General features: G+C 43.6%; 1 protein-coding gene across 4 annotated transcripts in view; it reads left to right on the top strand.

Moving 5' to 3' along the window:
- Positions 1-19,895, top strand: part of ACTN1 (actinin alpha 1) — a 252,285-nt gene extending 232,390 nt beyond the window's left edge. Inside the window, exons 18-22 of one of the 4 annotated variants that reach the window (XM_085627297.1) lie at positions 1,647-1,793; positions 5,538-5,618; positions 6,341-6,406; positions 16,607-16,765; positions 17,624-19,895. In XM_085627297.1, coding sequence (XP_085483423.1) covers positions 1,647-1,793; positions 5,538-5,618; positions 6,341-6,406; positions 16,607-16,765; positions 17,624-17,782 — 612 coding nt within the window. In that variant the 3' untranslated portion in view covers positions 17,783-19,895. Of the gene's footprint in view, positions 1-1,646; positions 1,794-5,537; positions 5,619-6,016; positions 6,407-16,606; positions 16,766-17,623 lie in introns of all 4 variants that reach the window. The other 3 variants (XM_085627295.1, XM_085627296.1, XM_085627294.1) reach the window with 3 other exon arrangements.
- Positions 19,896-20,289: the final 394 nt, after the last annotated feature.

Below are 20,289 nucleotides of genomic sequence, written 5' to 3'. Positions count from 1 at the left end.
GCTAATCTATTCTAGTTCAGTTCAGATCTGTCCTCAGAATGCATTACTAATGCTGTGTCTGGCTTAAATGGATGGAAAGCTAAAAAACAGGTTATACACTTAAGAGGTATGCTTACAACCTATGTGACATATCACATGCAGCATGTTAATAAAACTAGTAAACATGGAGGTCTGGTGATTCAAGTTAGTGAAAAAAGCGCACTTGGATTTAACTTTGTGCAATACTGTGACAAAAATGTTTATCCGCCATAGTTTGCTAAATAACTGATTCATGGGAATTAAACCCAGAGTTCTACAAATATTCTGTCTCTGGCCAGCAAACTCTGCGAATTAAACAAAGACAAATTAAATTACAGGAACATTTCATAATCGATCTAGAGAATTTAAGAAAAAAACAACCTATTTTGGCTTATTAAAATCTAGTCCTTCATAATTTCGGTTAAACATGCATCTCTTATGTATATTATCTGCAGATGATGCTACTGCCTTTAGCAACCTTTTCACCCAGAGTAATTCAGTTATCAGATTCACAGGCATAACGTGATGCATTTACTGGCAAAGAATGGTTTAAATACAGTAAATCACTTTGGGATAAAGTTTAGAGCTGGACTGAACATTTGTTGATTCAGGCGTTGTAGCCGCCACCAAAGCTTATTGACTTTCTCTGCCTCCCTACTTTCCAATTCAGCCTTTGCCTCAAAGCCTAAAGTCCATTATCTAAATCGGTATCTGTAATTATTGGCTACTTCAACCATTCAGTATGTTTTCCCATAAATAAAGATATGGTCTACTCTTGAATTCAGCCCCTAACAGGGCATTTCTTCATGTACCCCCATTTAAGGGAAGTGAATGGTATACTCCAGTGTAACTGGCCTTCTCATGCCTTGATGATGTATTGTATACTTATTACCTTCCCATTCGTGAACTTCCAGATTTAGACCGGCATTTATTTAAAAACCCAATGAAGGATTCTTGTTTAAGACAGATGTTCGCAGCATGGATCTTTCACAGAGCCCACATTTTTTTGCCGTATTATCCGTCCTTGTGGGTGACTAATGCAACCCATTTACGTCTGTCTAACGTCTGTTAAAGGATAATTCATACTCTTACATGTAGGTCTTTGGGAATGTACAGCATTTTCATTCTGTAAATAAACTCTTTTGAAACTAAAAATGAAAACTGTCACTAAACCCACATATAAAGGTTTGACTCATATGAGATCAAGAAAATAGACAACTTCACAGTTAATTAAACCCTTCTTTCTTCACAATCTTGTTAATGATTCTCATTTATCATCCGTTTTACGAGGCATCTATTCCTGGACCATTTATCAAGCATGTTATTGTTTTGAAAGAGAATCTCAGATGTAAGTCTCTTTCGTTGAGAAGTAGAGAGGTACCCTGTGGCTGGGGAGATCCAAGTTCTTATTTCTTATCTATGAACAGTCGAAACAGAGAAAATGCTGAAATGGTAAAGATCCTGCTTTATCAGAGCGGCCATCTTGAAGTTTTGTTTTATTCAAGTGTGCGGGAGCTGTGCCCACATACTGTGCGCTGCCTGACTGCTTACAGAGCAGCATGCTTTGCATGAGAGCGGTCAATGGTACAACAGCATTCAGGTGACATGGTGTATTCTTTTTCCTTCAGCACATCCGAGTGGGCTGGGAGCAACTCCTCACCACAATCGCCCGGACCATCAACGAGGTTGAGAACCAAATCCTGACCCGAGATGCCAAAGGCATCAGCCAGGAACAGATGAATGAGTTCCGGGCCTCATTCAACCACTTCGACAGGGTATGTATTCCTTCTCTCAATTTCTCTTTATAAAGGGTGCATGTCTTACTCCTGATAGGAAGTATAGTATCTAAAAACAGCCTACAGCATCTCCTCAGTTCCATAGCTTCTGGTTGTTTTGTTAAGTGGTTGCTGGGTCTGAAATAGTTGTAGATGTAGACACAGTTGTAGATGAGGCCACTGTCTGCACATAACAGCCCAATATAGTACAAATTCCTCTGCCCATGCATAATTGTGGGTTCAATGTGCCCAGGACCTAGGTCCTACTCTCATCTTCTGCAAGTGAGCCCCTCACCAAGGCTGTGACACATCACAGCTGGCCTGAAGAAGAGCTTGTGTATCAGTTCATCCTGATGGTGCTCTGCATTATACAGGATGGGGCAGCAAAACTCAGGGCTAGCACACAACATGGCTCCTTCACTGCAGTAAGAGACAAAGGAGGATGTATGCACATCATTATACCCTCAAGAGACCTGAAGACCGTGTGCTAGGGACAATTGTGTTTTTGCAACATGATACTATTCTGGATTCGCATGCGAGGCGTTATTCCACTACCTACTGGTTGGCTCCAGAAATTATCTTTTGAATAAAGTTTTATTTTGGATGTTGACAGTAAATAGAGCTAGCATGACTCAATATTATGTTAACGGTAATCCCACAATGCCTCAGTATGTATCCACCAACGTTTGATGCAATTTTCCCCCGGTGGGTTTAGTATCAAGATGGGACTCATGGCTGTGAGGGTACTGAGTAAAGAGGAAGGCACCAATAGCTACAGCTAAAGCGTTGGTGGTGATTGGTGTAGAAAAAGCCAGGATTTACTCTGTCTTCATTCATAGGAGGGCAGAGAATTTGTTTTAAGTGTGATTGGTTTTTTTCTGTTTCCCTTCAGTGTTTCTTTTTGTGTGGCCTTATCTTGTGGAAAATATACCAAATAACGTTGTCTAAATTACCACTAAAAATTTGAAGCTAATCTTAAGTACAGAATCTAATTTATGCCTGCCCTTTGCAAAAACTGAGTGTTGGGTACCAGTCTTTTTGTTAAAGTTTAGAATTGTTTTTTTTAAAAAGGGAAGCAGTGTAGGGCGCACCATACATCCCACAAATCAACTCCAAGTATCGCTCAAACTAAATAGACGTGTATGGCAGGAAAGGATTTGTTTGAAGAGGAGAGCTTAGATGTTCTTGAGGGTACTGAAGTGGTGCAGGGCGAACAATTCCAGAATGCAAATGCCAAACACACAACATATTACAAGACAGATGCCAAAAGTGTCAAAAAATGTTTTGCTGATGTCAAACAGACAACAGCATGCTTTGCTTCAGGACAATTGGCATTTCTGGCTGAAAACTTGTATTCCCTGAATTAAACACGTGCCCTCTATGTTGAAATCCTCAACAATAACTCCATTAAGGTTAAAACATTCAACGTGACTTAAAAAAATTACCAAGGTAATGAAACAAGTTAGGGAAAAGCTGCCCAAAAAGAAGATAATGATATCTTCGGAGATCGAGAAGATCTCAAAGTTCATTGTCAGTGAAAAGCAAAATAGATGGCTCGAGGCTAAAATTGTATTTCTTTTACAAAAGAAAAATACATCTGAGTCATTGAGGTCCTCCAAATTTCCTTCTAAAACACCATATAACAGAGCCTTAAAGGATGCAGAACCAGCTGCCGTGGAAGACGCAGGCATACCCATCTCACATACATCATAATATTGTCGAATGAAGCTCCGTCTCATGTTTCAATTGAGTCTATTACCTGTTTATTAAAAAAAATAATTAGCTGTGATCTCAGAATTCCCACAAGACATCAGAAATTAAGTTAAACTCCCTGAGAAATGGCAAGATCCAAATATTTAGTCTACAAAACACACAGTTTCTAGTTTGGATCGCATGACTGGATTCTCACCAAGAGTACATGGCGCTGAGTTCATGAGATTTAGCAGACTGCCTTCACGAGTTACAAAAATGTCCACTGATGGGCTGAGCAGGCTGGTTTGGAAATGTCACGTCTCTGATGCCAGAGCATCGAACTCACAGAGAGCGGCACATGTGGTAGGCAAAGGTAGCATGTGCTATAAACCAAATGGCTGCAGCTTATTACAGTTACATTAACATGGAACTCTGGATTTAAAGCTTTAGGAGTATGGTCAGGAAGAAGAGGAAGACATGGGGGTGATTACTTTGATCAGCCAAAGGATCAGGCAGTTGATGTGTAAAACACAGAGACTGGTTCATTCTAAGAGGAAGTTGAATCCATGTCTTTACCATCACATGGACAGCTCTTTACCATACAGTTGTTTAAATACCACCTGACATTTATGGAGTAGAGGTACCTAGTATAGTGCAACATGGGAAAATGGAATAATGCACTGCATGTGAATCCAGAATCTTCAAGCGACAAAACTAATCTTAAAGGTAAGAAATCATTTAGTTATCCTTCTTGGATGAAAGTGGCACATCTGAGATCCTCAGAAGAAAAGGGTTACTCTTGTGGCACCTCGACTGAAATACCCTTGGATGCAAGTCACCACCTGGGATTGCTCTAGTAATTTTACAATGGCTAGCTAAGAATTTTGTGCGCTTTAACTGAAATGCAGCCCACTTTCCCAAGATCGCAGTACATCTTTTACTAGAATGCAGCTCACTATAAAACTTTGTGTAGTATATTTTAGCTGAAAATAAGAATTTGTGATTTTGCACTTTTGCCAGCACAACTTTGACAACTTCGCAACCTTTCCTCAGTAAGCCAAAATGGCACATTATTTAATCAAATCTGCATAAGGTAAGCATGTCTGTGCAAATCACACCTGCAACATAAGCGCTAAATTCAGATAGGGATATGTAACATGAAGGTGGGTGCATGCACATGATGCGTATATTGGATAGTTGGTGAGTGCGCAGGCGAATGTCTCAGATGACGCTGTAAGTGTGCGCCCCAGTCCCACTGCATTCACCATCACGCCGCTAGGTTTGAAGCTATTTCCCAAACTTGTGTTTAAAAAGCCATAGGCATGCCCCTTGCTGCACAGTCCTGCATCTCCTCCGATAACTCTCCGGCAGTTTTATTTTCCTGAAGATCAGAGTGAGGTCTTGTAATTAAAGTAGGCATCAGTTGTATTTCACTACATAAATCATGCCCTTACATGCCGAAAGAAATATGCATGAAGTGTAAAGAATTGCACTATTTTTTTTTGTACTTAATTAGTATCTTCAGAGTTTTAGAAGGACAAATAATTCAGGTTATCTAGATTTGTAATTCTATTTTAAAATTTTTTAAGTGAGTCCTACTACCTCCACATTGGTCAAATAAAAATAAAAGCAGTGGCATTATTGTTGTTGGAGGGAGTTTGTGGCGAATGGTGGGGAAGGGCAGAAGGGTGAGGAATTGTAGTCATTTGAGAAGCTCTGCTATTAACCATCACCATGTTTGTTCGCAGCACTGTTGCAATGTGTCACAGCCCTTTGTACTACTAGTCGAGAAAGCGTTTTGAGCACATCTTGCCATGTCACTAACTGTGCACTTTTGTCTTTTTTTTTATTTCTCTTCTGCCTTCGCTTCTGCACGTTTCTTGTGTCTTTCCTTCCCCTGCTACTCTCTTCTCTGCTTCCCCACCCTCTCTTCCCATCTGTCTCCCCCGCTGCATGGGACCTCTGTACTTACCACTATCTCCACCCCTTGACCACCTTGCTCGTGGCACGGCATGCCTCTCTCACTGTGTGGCACATCACGTTTTAAAATAGGACCACTCTGGCAGACTGGGGCCCGAGGAGTTCAAAGCCTGTCTAATCAGTTTGGGCTACGATATTGGAAACGACGCGCAGGTATTGGTTACTGGTGCGGAACGCTGCCCGCCTATAGGCCTGGGAGCCCAAAAAATAACATGTCTTTCCATTTTTTCTTCTTTCCTTTGTCTCTGCTTTTCCCCTGTTTACTGTTATTGTTTCGATTCAATTTCATCAACTTATTCCCTTCATTTCTGTCAACATATTGCTTTCTTTTTCCATGTCTCTGCCACTCTTCATGTTACATTTTTTTCCTTCAACATCCTATGCTGCGTAAATAAAACCTTTTTGAATGTCTTTGTAAATGCCCATTTAAAAAAATGTTTATGGGCGGTTGCTGGGGCTCTGATAATATTTTCCTATTTACTTTCCTTGTTTGATACTTCATTATCTGTCCATTTCTCATTAAAAAATCAAATTAATCCCTTTCCCCTGAGCGAATGCTTCTATTTGACTCAACCCAAATCCTCCTTACACCTTCCCTGCAAACAACTGTGCCATGGCCCAACTTTCTCCATTTTCCCTCCTCCTCCTTGTTACATTTTCTCCACATATTTTCATACTTAACTCTTTCTGGTGTGGGCATCACCTGTTTTTGGCCAATGGCCCACCACACTTGGTTTCCCACCATCCTTTCCTCCTTCCATGTGCCGCTGTTAACTCTTCCTCCCTTGGTGAATCTTTTCCTTTGTACGCTCCATCCCCTGCACCTCTTGTCTTCTCCCTCCGGCTTGCTGTCCCCTGTCTTCCATGGACCGCAGAAGAAGACCGGCATGATGGACAGCGATGACTTCAGAGCCTGTCTTATCTCCATGGGTTACAACCTGGTAACGTAACGCCCTGTACTACACCTGTGTTCATTGTGGTTTGTATTTGGTGTCCAGCGGAGACAGTGGATTGCAGGGTCCGCTGACACCTGTGTTCCTTGTGGTTTGTATTTGGTGCCCAGCAGCGATAATGCAGTGAACGTTAAATGGATTAACTCAGTTGCATAAAATGTTTAATTTTGATTGTTCTAGAATAAGCAATGTGATGGTAGAGAAGTACCACAGGTCTGTGCCTCTGTCTGCTCTTAAAACACAGACCTCAGAAGCAGGCAGGACACCGGCCAGCTGCAAATGGGCCTGGTGCTCTTAATCCAGCATCTAAGTGTATGTTTCTAGAACCCTCAAAATGGGAAGACTACTTACCTGTAACAATAGCAACTTGAGACTATATTAGCTCCCCAAGCTTACCAAGACGTGCATCTTTCTACCATCTCCTGGTTGGGCTCCGAAAAGTACCTTGTTGTTCCATAAATCATAAACCATATTAGAACATTGAGGCTCCCTTGAAGCCATTAAGGTATAATGGGTAACCCACAATTGTCCACGGACCTGGGTATTAATTGGTATAGAGAACAATGGTCCTAGACTTTCAAGCACTACAATTTAGTTGTAAAGACCATTCAATAGTCAAAAAACATACATATGGTATATATACAATTAACATTGGATCATTAATGTACCACCAATTCCTTCAATATGCAAGCATGTATATCCTCAAAGAACACAAGGCACCCAGTATTGTTCTAATAGTGACTGTTTTTTTCTAATGTACTTTTTTATAACAGATCACTATATTCATTGTTTAAATAAAGAAAGGTTGCTCCAAGGGGAGTGTGAAGGAGAATAGTGCTCGTGAAATAAGATGGATATAGGAGGGGAATCCAGAAAGCAAATTCAACAATCAGTTTAGTATTTTTAGTAAACTGGTCACGGTTCACAGTAGCACCACTTTTACAAATAGGCCTGTCCTGCGTGGACTTCAAGTATTTAGTTCATGATTTTCTGATGTTGCACAGAGTGTTCATCCGTGAAAAGGGCAGGGCTAGGAAGATATCAGATACAGGCCCACTGGGGGAGAGTTTCGACCCTGGTGCTGTTAGGGTATTTTATTTCCTCTGCGGGCGGGTCTTCCTCAGGACAGGGGAGGGCAATCTAAGGTGGAGTAAAGGAGGATACAGCCCCTCGTGCAGCGGTCCGCACAAAAGTTGCGGCGTAACTATGATTAAATCCGAAAATTGCAAGCTGCAGTGTTGAAAGAATCAATCACGGGTGAGAAATCGCCCACAGCGTCTCATTTGTTAGTGTTCACACAGCCCGGGGAATCTGTGCTGAACTCATCAAGTCATTGGAGTGCTCCCAGCTTCTAATGGCCAGTAGAAGCCCGGAGCATCAACATTTCAATGATTGTTGGCTTCACGGAACCCAAGGGGATTTAAACCCCAATCTCCCCCCCCCCCCCCCTTGCCCCGTGAGTCCTTTGTTTTACAAATTCGAACATTCTGAGCTCTGGGGGCCTAATGTTCTAATAGCCTTAGAGCCCTCTGTAGCGGCCTCTACTGGCCATTTGAAGGCCTGCTCCCTTGTTAAAGGCTTTCGCCGAAGCGGGCCATTAATGGCTGGTAGATCCTGTTACAGGGTGTTCTAAGGCTATAATAGTATGCTGTTCAGAGCCTAGCAAGTAGATAGATGGTAGAACGTTGCACAGCATGTAAATGTAGATAATTTGTAGAGTGAAGTTAAATAACTTCTCCCTTTCTGGTGGTTCTAGAAAGCTAGAATTTCATAGTTGTCCTGCTGACCCATTTTCTGTCTGCTCTCAACAGAGGCCGTCCTTGACCAGATATGTTATATTTTCACTTTCATTCACATTGAGTTACATAAACCATGAATCCGTCACATCAGCAGGTCACTAACCTAAATCATATGTGCCCTGTGGCATAAGATGACAGTGCAAAAGGTCAATACTACTTCTAGCTTTTAAAGGGGGACTAGACTGCCATCACTCAAAGGGCCGGTGCTAGGATTATTTGCATCCTAGCCTCAGTGGCGTTTTATCACTCTGATAAATTGGCAACGATTGATGCTTCTGGGAATGACCTACCACTTTCTTGCTGTATGTGTTACAAACAGCTGCCTAGAATGATCTTGTCTTACCTCAGGCCTATTTGCATATCTCCTGATCCCTAATTCATGATCCCGGAGTCTTTTATTGCCCAATCCCTCACTAGATTTAGTTCAAGCTGCCATTAACCTTCTACAAGAGGACAACCCTGTACCTTCCTTGACCGAAGCCTGGGCTTCTTTCCTCCTGGATCCCGATCCTTACCCCAGACTTCACTTATCATTATTACCCCCTCTTGACAATGGAATGCGTATCATATCCCGACTCCAATCGGAACCCTCTTACACTCCATCGTGGTACTGAGCTTCCACCTTCCCTATTACCTACTTCTTACTACCGCTGATCCTTAATTATTGATCCAGGGATCTCCCCTGTTCAATCCATGATCTACTCTTCCTTTCCCCAGTACCCTTTTACTTCACAACTCGTGACCCCTGCCCTCCGATTCCTGACCCTGAACTCTTTACCTCTCAATATTTAAACCCTTATCCATTTAACCCATGTGCCTGGTCTTTCATATCTGTGACTCAACGTTAATGTTGGCTAATATGTTTCTGGACCATTTTAAATTGACAATATGGATTCAGCGTTATTGTTCCATGGTTTCTGTCCCAGACACTTTTAAAATTAATTTACTGATGTGAGAAGATAATAGTGCCACGTAAGAGTCAATAGCACATTTTTTAGCAATGTCAAGGAATTTTCTGTATACATTTTTATTTCGATTGCTCATAAGTAACATTAATGAAGGCAACATGGCTTTCACCTCCCAGTTGCAGCTGAGCAACAGCAGGCAAGAAGACCAGGTATCTGCCAGAGGAAACAGGAGCACTGTGTGAGCCCCAAAATACATCTAGAATCTATTTATTTTCCCTGCATATTCACCTGGATGGAAAAAGCTGTGACTTAATGTCCATCCCATTGGGGCACATTGATGCACCTTTACCACTTTTAAATACTATCAATCGACCAATTAATTTGGCGCATTGTACTTCAAGTAAGGGATTTTGGGATGTTTGTACTTCTGTGCATGTGCTGTGGCATCACAGAATTCCAGATGCCTTTGTTCACTCATAGTACCTACATGGTATTGGAATCAAAGGAGTGTAGTTTGTGATTGCCTTTCTTAAACAAGCATTTGCAATGCAATAGGTCTCGCATTTGCACAAGTTTAAGCTATTGGCATTGTAAATGACCATGCCAATAGCTCAAACTCGCGTAAATGCTAGACCTGTTGCATTGTAAATGTTTGTTTAACTTTAAAACTGAGAGCGGTGCCGCTTCAAGGACACCGCGCTCGGGTTTTTTTTTTTTTTTTCTTTTTTTCTTTTTACTTTTTAGGTCTCGCCTGACCCAGCGCATGCGCTGGTCTGGTGAGAGTTATTGAGTGGGCTCCAAAAAGTGCTCCCAGGCCAGCCTAGAGCTACAGTGCATGTGCGCGGGCGTGCGCGCCGCGCTTTACCGCGATTGCTTTCACTTTCGCGGCCGCTTTGATGTGTGATCGTGATTACTTTCGCGGCCACACGGCCGCTTTGCATAGCCAATAGGTCTCGCTTTTGGGACCTTATAAGTATTTAGTTATGCAACTGTTGCATGGCTAAACACTTATAAGGTCCCAAAGGCGAGACCTATTGGCTATGCCAATGCTTGTTACTTTTAACACTGAGCGCGGTGTCCCTGAAGCGGACACCGCGCTCCGTGTTAAAGTTAAAAATAAATAAAAAAAACGAGCGCAGTGTCCTTGAAGCGGCGCCACGATCAGTTTTAAAGTTAAAAACTAAAATGAGCGCGTTGTCCCTGAAGTGGGCACCGCGCTCAATATTAAAGTTAAAAAAGAAAAAGATTAAACGGAGTGCGGTGTCCTAGAAGTGGACGCCGCACTCAATATGAAAGATAAATAAAATAAAATGGAAAATGATCGCAGTGTCCCTAAAGCGGGCGCCGCAATCATTATGCAAATTTCCCAAAAAGCAGCCGCCATCGTCACCATCAGTGCCAATAGTAACAAAAATAGTTCTCACCCCCTAGATAAAGCAGGCCATGTAACAAGCCAAGTAAAAGGTCCAGTCGTTATGGGCCGTAACAAACGTAGACAAGGCAATCACAAGGCAGGACTAACAAGCCCAATTATGAATCAGAAGCCACCATTTAAGAAGGACAATGACACAAAGCCAATGACAAATATGGGCAGAGAGTGGACGAGGCTTCCACAACATACCCTACTACAGCATGCTCCGTAGAGCGAGCAGCGCATGCGCGCTGCTGCTAGGCTCGACCTAACTCTCGTGAACATGTCAGAACGAGAGACAATCTAATGTTCTGGAAGTCCAAATACTAGTGTGCCTACAGTTTGGAGGGGATGCGAGTTCCACAACACAAAAAAGAAATAAGTCAAGAGTGAGGACGATTCGAAATCTCTGTTAAAGTTTTTCACTTCTCGGAGCAAAATCTGGCGGCCAAGCAAGCAACGGGATTCACTAGAGAATGTGAAAGGGGTGGGGGAATCCAGCAGACTTTGAAGCAAAACAATTGGCATATCCAAGATTAGGAATAAAGACCTAATTTAAATGAATGGGGGTCTTTAAAAGCCTGCATATTTTGGGAGTTATTTTGGCTTTTACTGGAATTAAAATATCCAAACACAACACTGCGTAGAAGATGTTTTCCAAAGCTCCATGTTTGTAGACACAAAAGTTACCTCATTACCCTCTGTTTGTCACTGAGAATTGAAAAAATGTAAACCTGGAGGATTAACGCTGTTGATTGCCATCTGTTTTGTTGTGAAACTTGATCACTGGCACAAACAATTTGAGCTATTTAGTGGAACTTTCTTTGACTCTTTTATACCTGTATTTCTAGACCTCCCGTTACCAAAATCTGAATTAATGCTCTTGAGTGTGCCATGCTGTTATGTTCTGTAGGTCAGCTCCTTTAAAGCTTTTAGCATTTTTTCATACTCTTAAAATAAATAACTACGTATTTTTTCAGATTGATACTTTTAACCACAGATTCTTTTCCTGGTGAATCTCCTCAGGTGCCACACGAGATCAATACATTCTTGCAATAGCTCCTGTGCACTTGCAAGTGGTTCCAACAGACTCTGACCTGTCTTTGTACATCCTGCCATGGAACTGCAGATAGTTGCCAACCCTGCGTGCTGACATCAGTTCCTCTTTTTACACTCCCTTAGAGCTCTTTTCCTTCAATCTTACAACTTCTTTTTGAAGGTTGTGTACTAAAACAATGTGCAGGGATGTCGCTTTACAAAACTGTAGGATTTTAAATCCTGTTGAGTGTCACAAGCATATGTCTGACATGGATCCACACAACTAGTTTTGCGAAAAATGCTTACTGACGCATCCTGTGAACATCAGGGAGCGAGTAGCAAAACTCCGTCTCACCCTAAAAATCTAAATACGGTATTTGTAAAGCACGAACAACTCACCCCTAAGGGGGGCCGTTGTGGAGATTAAGCAAGCTATTGTCCAGAGTCACATGGTGCTGGGATGAGCTGCTGCCGGCACTGGGGATAGAACTGTGAGCCCCGCGCTCTGGAGTCAGCCACCCTGGCCTCTGTGCCACATCTCTCCACCTTAGAAAGCCAGGTTGTTCCTGCTCAGAGTCCGGAGGTGACGCCCGGTCCTTTTCCCGCTCGCCATCATCTAGTGAGTCCAAGACTAATTAGAAAGACGAGCCAAAAGGTAAGCATGAAAAGTCAAAATGAGGTTGCTCACCTCCTCTGCGCCCATTCTGGTGAGAGATTGCATAGTCGACACTCAAAAGGCCTTGTATAGCCTGCAGCATCCGACTGTGATCCAATTCCGAGGGCGGAGCAGTTTCACCTAGAGTTCCCTGGGCTACGGTGCGCTCCGCAGCAAATCCCAGCCTTCAAGGAGGCTATGCTGCAGGTCCTCCCCCCCCCCCCCCCCAATGCTGAATAGCCCCCATACAGCCCACTTTGCCTCTAGTGCTGGGCCGTGCCTCAACTTCATTTCTGCAGGCCCTGCTGGTTGTTCCTCTGTTCGCTCTGGCACAAGCTCCAGAGGCACTGGTACTGAGTTCCCCTCTGACTCCACTTTTAGAACCAGAAGTGGCTTCACCCAGGGTGCACCTCCTCCTCCCCCGCCCCCCCCCCCCATCACACTATGCAGTGGACCATGCTTCACTTTGAAGATTTACCTTTTGGACCGATCCGGTCTCCCCCCACCGGCTCCAATGAAGTGAGACGGAGTAAATGGAACACTTCTTTCACCCTCATTACACTGATGCTGGCTTATACCATGATCTACAGAATTCGTGTCTTGTACACTTCGCTAGAGACAAACTAAATTAGAACTTAAAAACCGCCACAAACGAGAAAGCTTCCTATCAAGTGTGGGTGTGCAGAGCTACAGAGGTGCCAAATTTGTAGGTTCCTCCAGTGGAGACTAGGGCTAATCTCTGCTAAAGTTTGCAGGCCTGGTCCTCTACATTGGAGCCCTTATTAAAATGTATTGGAGCTCTGACTGAGATCTGTACGAGTCTCGCTTTGCTTCGCTAGGGAGTTGCCCGATTACTACTTGGCGTTCACCTGCCTGGGGTGATCCAGATTTCCTGACACACAATCCTGCTCCTTATAGTCTTATAGTTCAGGCCTCTGCGAGCAAAGTCAATCCAAATTCTTTTCCCACTGCTCCCCAACAAAGTATTAAAGAAGATAATCATTAAGGGCAAAAGAGTCTTTTTCTCAGCTGCCTTGAACTCAGATCTTTGAATGATTTTTGCTTCTTGGATCACTCCTGCCCTTTGGGACCGGGCGAGTGAGATTTTGTCTGCAGGCTTCCGAAATTCTTTTGCACAGACAATATAGGATGGCCATGTCGCAAACTGTATCTGGATGTCTGGATACCACCGATTGTGTTGCTTGGGCTATGGGCACCAGTAGTCAATAGACACCATAGTTTGATGCAGGTTGAGTTTTCCAGGAATACCCAAACCTCTCATACGGGCATGCCCTTTCATGGGGCTTTATTGTTTAGCAAGATTATTGCAAGTTCTGAGGCTGTTCAAAGGTCCTTGGATCTCTGTTGTTGGGGGCTCACAACCTCTGCAGGTAATTGACCCTTATCGTGGCTCCAGAGGTAGGGGTATTTGTAGAGGAAAAGGGGAAAAAATAGCAGCAGTAGTTGTCCTTCTTCTCCGCACCTCACGTAGCCCCTTACATTTCATGTCCATTTGCCATTTGGGGCCAGTATGGTGCCAAATTCAGCATTTTCTAACCAACTGGTACTCTAATATGTCAGATCAATGGGACCATCCGATTGTTTCTCAAGTTTATGTTTGTACCTTTTTGTGCACCTGGCCTCGCGTTCCTCCTGTTGTTGGGCAGACATCACAGGATTATGACACTGTTCTTTCCCAATATTTAGTGATGTTGCTTGTCCAGGCAGGGATTACGATCTTGCCCAGGGCTGAGAGGGGCCTGGGTTGCTACTCCACGTACTGTCTGGTCCCTTAAAAGGAGGCGGCCTGAGACCAATTTTGGAACTCGAAATAATTTGAATGGGTTCATCAAGAAGAAGGTCAAGAGGGGGACACAGACTCTGGTTCCACTGACCTTGGATCCCGAAGACTTCATGGCATCCTTTGACCGCCAGACGCTTACTTTCATGTGCAGACCCTGCAAGCTCACAGGAATCATCTTGGTTTGTTAGTGGGTCTCCCACTTCTAATTCATTCTCCTACCCTTTGGCTTGACATCAGACCCATGGGTCTTTCAGAAGGCCATGTTGGTGTTAGCAACCCATGTTGATAGGTCAGTGTGCCACACATCGCCATACAACGCCTACTGTATCAACTCGGGTATTCTCTGACCATCTGGACAACTTGAAGATCAGAGTCCTCCGATCTGCCCTGGAGCAGCACCAACACATGAGCCTTTTTGAGCTGGAAACCATCCATTTGGCCCATAAGGCACTATCTTTTCCATCAAGGATCGGTCAATCCAGGTGCTGTCATACAGCATGACTGCAATTGGATACTGCAAGAAGTAGGATGAAGTGGTCCCTTGCCCTCAGTCTGGAGGCTATGGGGCTGTGGCTGAAACTTAAGGTGTCCCTGAAGTGAGTCACCTGATGGGATCCCTCAGTATCAGGGCAGATGAGCTCAGCAGGCATCCTCTTGCGGGTCACTAGTTGCATATGCATCCAGAAATAGCACATGGCATCTTTGTCCACTGTATCCTTTCACTACTTCCAAAAATACTCCGTGTTTCGCATTTCGTGCTCTAGAGTTTCCTCCTGGGGTGTCATTGGAGATGTGTAACATATTGGTGGCCAGGAATATAATCTGAGATGCATTTCCTTCTCTGCAGCTTAGTCTGGTGACCCCAGATTGGGCAATGGGTTCCTCTTGCTCCCTTCAGAGTGCCTCAGTGAGACTTTATTTAGTCCACACTTTCCTGATATGTGCTCCTTTTTAGCCTCTATGTAGCTGCAGTTGGAGTCTCCTAACCTTGCAGACCATGTTTTTTATTGCGATCCCATCTGCACGTCACATCCGTGAACGTGCAGGCATTGTTCGCCCCGCCTTAATACTTTACTTTCGTCCCCGACTAACTGGTGCGTAGGACTCCTGCATCTTTTCTTCCAAATGTGGTGTCATCCTTCCATGTGGGTCAGCCCATCATGCTCCCTGCGTTATCTCCATCTCATGCCTCTAAGGAGGAAGAGAGGTTACACAAGTTCGATTCATAGCCACCAGTTATCTACTTTAATACAGCTCAGGGGTATTGTGGGGTAGCAGCTTATCCTTGCATTTGCCAGTGGAGAGAAAGAAAAGGCAGTTCAAAACCCTTACCTCTTGCTTTAAACTATGCTTTGGCCTGTAAGAATCCTCCTGGCGCCCATAGTGCTCGTTCCACTCCAGCAAAAGCCGTGACTACAGCACGCAGGCCTGCAGCGAGGACCATTTTGCTTCCTTCAGACCTACAGGGCATTCATGCGTAAAGTCAATTACTCATACCTACCTTGTGTAAGTGAGCATTGCTTTGGTATCTGCGGACAAGGTGACAAATCTGCGATTTACTTAACTTCGGTAATGTTGCTTCTGGTGGATCCTCTAACCGCAGTTGCCTCATGGCCAGTCCTCCTCCCTGTTCTCTTGAGTGGACCTTCGGAAGTTAATCTGCTTCCAACTTGGATATGCACACGTCGGTGTTTTTAATCTGCCAGGTACGCTCCGCGTCTCAGGGCTCCGAAGAGGCCAACGAGTAAACTGATGTCGGTATGAGGGATGGCACCAGCATGCGGCTCCATGTCGTCGTATCCGGAGGTGGGATGGAGGGCACTGTTGCCATCTGCCGGGGGCAGGAGCTATTTCAAGACTTTGCAGATCTAGTCATGTGTCTGTGGAGGTTCATGAGTTGAGAAATGTGCACTTGGATTTACCAAAGGAAAGTAACTGTTGCCGTTTTCAAACCCTTCTTGATGATCAATTCATTGATCGCCTTAGTTCCAATGTTCATCTTGGAACTGGTATTGAATGTAATTCTCAGTTTTCTATTGGTGTTTAACGGGGTTCAGGTCCCGTTTCCCAACTGGACTAGCAGAAACAACTTGCAAAATATCTGTTCAAGCTTCTGCTCTGGGGAGACCTGGGGCTGGCCGGAATTCTGGCCATGGGCTGCCTGAAAATAAATATAATGTGGTTCTGGTCCGGATGCTCCCGCAGCTATCAAGCTGCTCTTGCAGGCTTTTTAAGCGCTGTCTGGGCATACTCTGCTAAATTCCTACAGTGCTCAAGGGAGTTCAAGATTGTGGAGGAACATTGGCTCGTTCCGCTTCGTGTTCTCTTTAGAAATTCTAATAATAAACAGAACACACAGAAAACCTCAGTTTTAATAACAGCCCAATAGTTCTGGATGGCTTTTGTAGTGGTGTTATTTTTAGGAGCAAATTGCTGCGGCCAATCGGAGACCACCATTTCATTTAAGGTCATTGCCCTTCTACATTAGTTGGGGGAGGGGTCCCTCTGCTGACACTAGGAAACCAATGTAGCCTTTATTGGTAGGGTGACTGCTGGTTTCACTCTCTTTACAGGGAGAAGTTGAGTTTTCCCGCATCATGAGCATCGTGGACCCCAACCGCTTTGGACTGGTGACGTTCCAGGCCTTCATCGACTTCATGTCTCGCGAGACGGCCGACACAGACACGGCGGACCAAGTTATGGCTTCCTTCAAGATCCTAGCTGGAGATAAGGTGAGGCAGATGGACTACCATGAAATACTCATTGAAAATTGCATATGGTGTCTTATCTAGAATAGAAATGCACATTTTATGGAGAAAGGAATATTTCTATAGAGGGACTGAAATCTGGAGACTCCCCATCAACCATTCCCGGATTTTGTAAGATGCCCTGATCCATCTGTCAATCATCCATGCCTGATGAATGCTGCTCAGTTTCTGCATCTTTTGTCCTCTCCCTCCAGCCCCACCCCCCCTCTTCTTCTAGACACAGTATACACCATTAGTATAGAGTATCATATCTGCTCTCCCTACTCTGGCATATCGATTCTAGGTCACGTAGGCCTAGTCTTACAGCTAGAAAACTGTAGCTCTTCAGGCCCTGCGATTAACAATGTTCCTTAGAATTTATTTATTTGGACCCGAAGGTATCAAAGCACTTTACAAGTTGTGAGCATAGAATAATTCAAGGTACATGTGAGGATACCTGTGGGTCAAATGTAGTCAAAGGGAAGTTCATGCAAAACATAATTAAAACAGTGAGAACCAACAAGTCAAAGTACAATACAGCAATAAGACAATGACGTTGGTGTCAAAGTAGGGACTACCTGGATAAGGAGACCACAACGAGAGAGAGTCTATAGAGTGGGGCAAGGTCTTTTGGAAACGTGGATTTATTGGAATAGTTGAGATTTGTGCCTATTGTGAGCCCCTCATGTGTTTTGCCACCCCTTCTGAAGTTAGTTGTAAGTGAATATGATCTTTAGCTGAACGCGGCCTACTTGCTCGCCCGTCTACTTCTGCGCTCTGGCGAGCCAAGGAATGCAAGCCGTGACCGTACCCAACTCACTGACCTCTCCTTCCTACTTACAGAACTACATCACAGCGGATGAGCTGCGCCGAGAGCTACCCCCAGACCAGGCGGAATACTGCATCGCAAGGATGGCACCATACAACGGGCATGACGGTGTGCCAGGCGCCCTGGACTACATGTCCTTCTCCACGGCACTCTATGGCGAAAGTGACCTTTAACCCCTTCTCCACCCTTTGTCTCCCTTCGATTGTCATACAGGCGCACCTTTCTTTGTATGCAATGCAGCCTCCATTCACGTCCCTTGTTCGTCTCCCCCATTGCTTCTGATTAATAGAATATCATATTTTTGGGGAGGGTGGGACTCTTTCACATTTCAAAGACGTCTGCTCGGCCCTTAGAGCTGCAGTGCTACCAAAATCCAAATAAAATCTCTGAATTGTACCACGGGGACAAAATCCAGACAAAAATCTTGACTTTTATTTAGTCACACCAGAATTCCGCATAATAATGTAGCGTCTTCTGTGAATGCGCTTCAGCCTAGATGCTTCCCACCATTACGGATTAGCGGTCCATGCAGTGTTGCAAAGGGAAATTCTGCGCATGTACTAACCAGAACTGTCCAGAGTATGAATACAGCCTCTTGGGAGAATGCCCCTGTAAGATAGCTGTACCCACAGCATGCTGGAGATATTGCACACTTTAAATGCCTACATGTGGGACAGGGGTATCTAACGTTGATGCATCAGGGCCAAGTCAGTGCCAGATTTTCAGAAAGCGACCAAACTAGATGATTTCCATGTAGATTCCTTATATGTAAATTTATATTATGTGACTATCCTAAAAATCTGGCATGGTTTCGACCTGCTTTGGACCCTCATTGTACACTCTGTACGTATACAAGAAACCGGACAACAATAAATGAACAAATAAGACCACCAAGAAAAGACCAAAAGGTGATGAATGAAATAGCATGACCAAGTTAGTTGCATCCTGAAAGTTAAGGGTAGAACTGTGGTTTTAACTGTCAAATATGATGGACTCACTGCATTTTCTCTTGTTTACCCGGTTACTTAAATTGCTTGCTTTGATGTTGCTGACCCCCATATGTGGGATGAATGAGCATTATGACTCTGTCTATCTCATAGACCTTGTATGTCCACAGCTTTAACAAGTAGAGATTAAATTGGGGTCTGCTACTACAAAAAGAGGTACCTTAAGGTTTTTAGTGAGGCCTTTCCTGTGTCTGTTCGCATATCAACCATGCTGTGATTGGTTTGAAGCTGGCACATGCCTGATGCTTTTGTGAGTTAAATATCTGACCCCTTGTTGCCATGGCACAGTTCTTCTTGGAGAGAATATGCTTTCATATTCTAGCCAATCACTATGTGTTGCAGGATTTTTTTGTCTGGTGTGGAGATGGTTTCAGCGCACAAGTTCTCCGTTCACCATTAAGTGACTTCGTTGGCTCCTTTACGCATGCCCTAACCTTCAGCCAATCAGAGCATTGTGACCATGCCAACTACAACTCAGGGAGGTGCAACTACTAAGAACTAAAGCACATGTCCCACCCTAGTAATCTTTTCACATGGTGAGGTCTTTTAATATGAGAAAGATTGAGTCACGTTTTGATTTTTCGTCAAGTGACAGAGAAGACGTACCGGGACAACCGAAGTGAATTCATAAGTCCATTGCAGACGAACCTTTCTTTAATAGTGGCTGTTTACAATAAAAATGATTTTCTTTAGAAAAAAAGGAATGACATTTAAAAAAATATTTTATTATAGTTAATAAAAAAAGGTATTTTTCTTCGCCAAATTAAGGCATGAATAAAAAAGTGGACTAAAATATTGTACAAAAATATGGGTTTTGGGCATGGGGAATCATTGTGACATATTTAAGAGCACAGTGTTAAATTCCGATTGTCATTTGTTTTCTTTTTTCTAAGACAACACGTCCACATGTTTTTTTGTTTTTATATCGTGGGTCTCGATTTTGTTGAAAGAACTAACGACAAGTGCTGGGTTTTCGCTGGGTCGTCCATTTTCATGGATTACAAAAAAATATTTTATGAGGGAATAGAAACTTTTAAAAGGGTTACATGTTTTCTAGAAAAGGGGGTGGGTGGGGAAGGCAAATGTTCCTGCATTTTCAATATTTAATTTAAAAACGATAAATAAAATTGCAATATATGCCTCTTATGTTATCGGTGCACATGTTTTCTTTCTTATGTCGCTGAATACCATCATGGGTTTGGAACATGAAGCTTACAAAGAGTTAATACTTTGATATTGCTTGTCACAGACCATATTAAAATATTCTTGTGATAAAGAATCTTGCCTGTCCCCTTTCTCTTTTATTAATTGTTTTTGCATGTTTGCTTTACCTTAGCGAATTCTGTGTCAGAAGATTCTAGGTGACACCTTAGTAATTGGTGTTCACTTCGGATTGGTTCGCCCCTGTCTCGGCGAACCAATCCGAAGTAAGCTCTAGTTCAGAGAGCTCTACTGAGGATCATATGGGGTTGCCACCAGTGATACTTCACTCACAAATGCTATCGCCATCACTACCGGTATCACAAGAGAAGAATTCTACCCCTGTACCCAAAATTTGTGTGGAGGTTCCTAAAGGTCCAAACAAGGGAGCAACGGGGAGTGCAACGTTTTCCTTGTTTACAAAAAAAAAAGCATTCAGCCTCCTGCGATCCAGGGTCCAGTGTTAACTGGCT

Source organism: Triturus cristatus, chromosome 9 (assembly GCF_964204655.1).
Source record: "Triturus cristatus chromosome 9, aTriCri1.1, whole genome shotgun sequence".
Taxonomy (NCBI): domain Eukaryota; kingdom Metazoa; phylum Chordata; class Amphibia; order Caudata; family Salamandridae; genus Triturus; species Triturus cristatus.
This window is presented reverse-complemented; position numbering and strand designations above follow the sequence as displayed.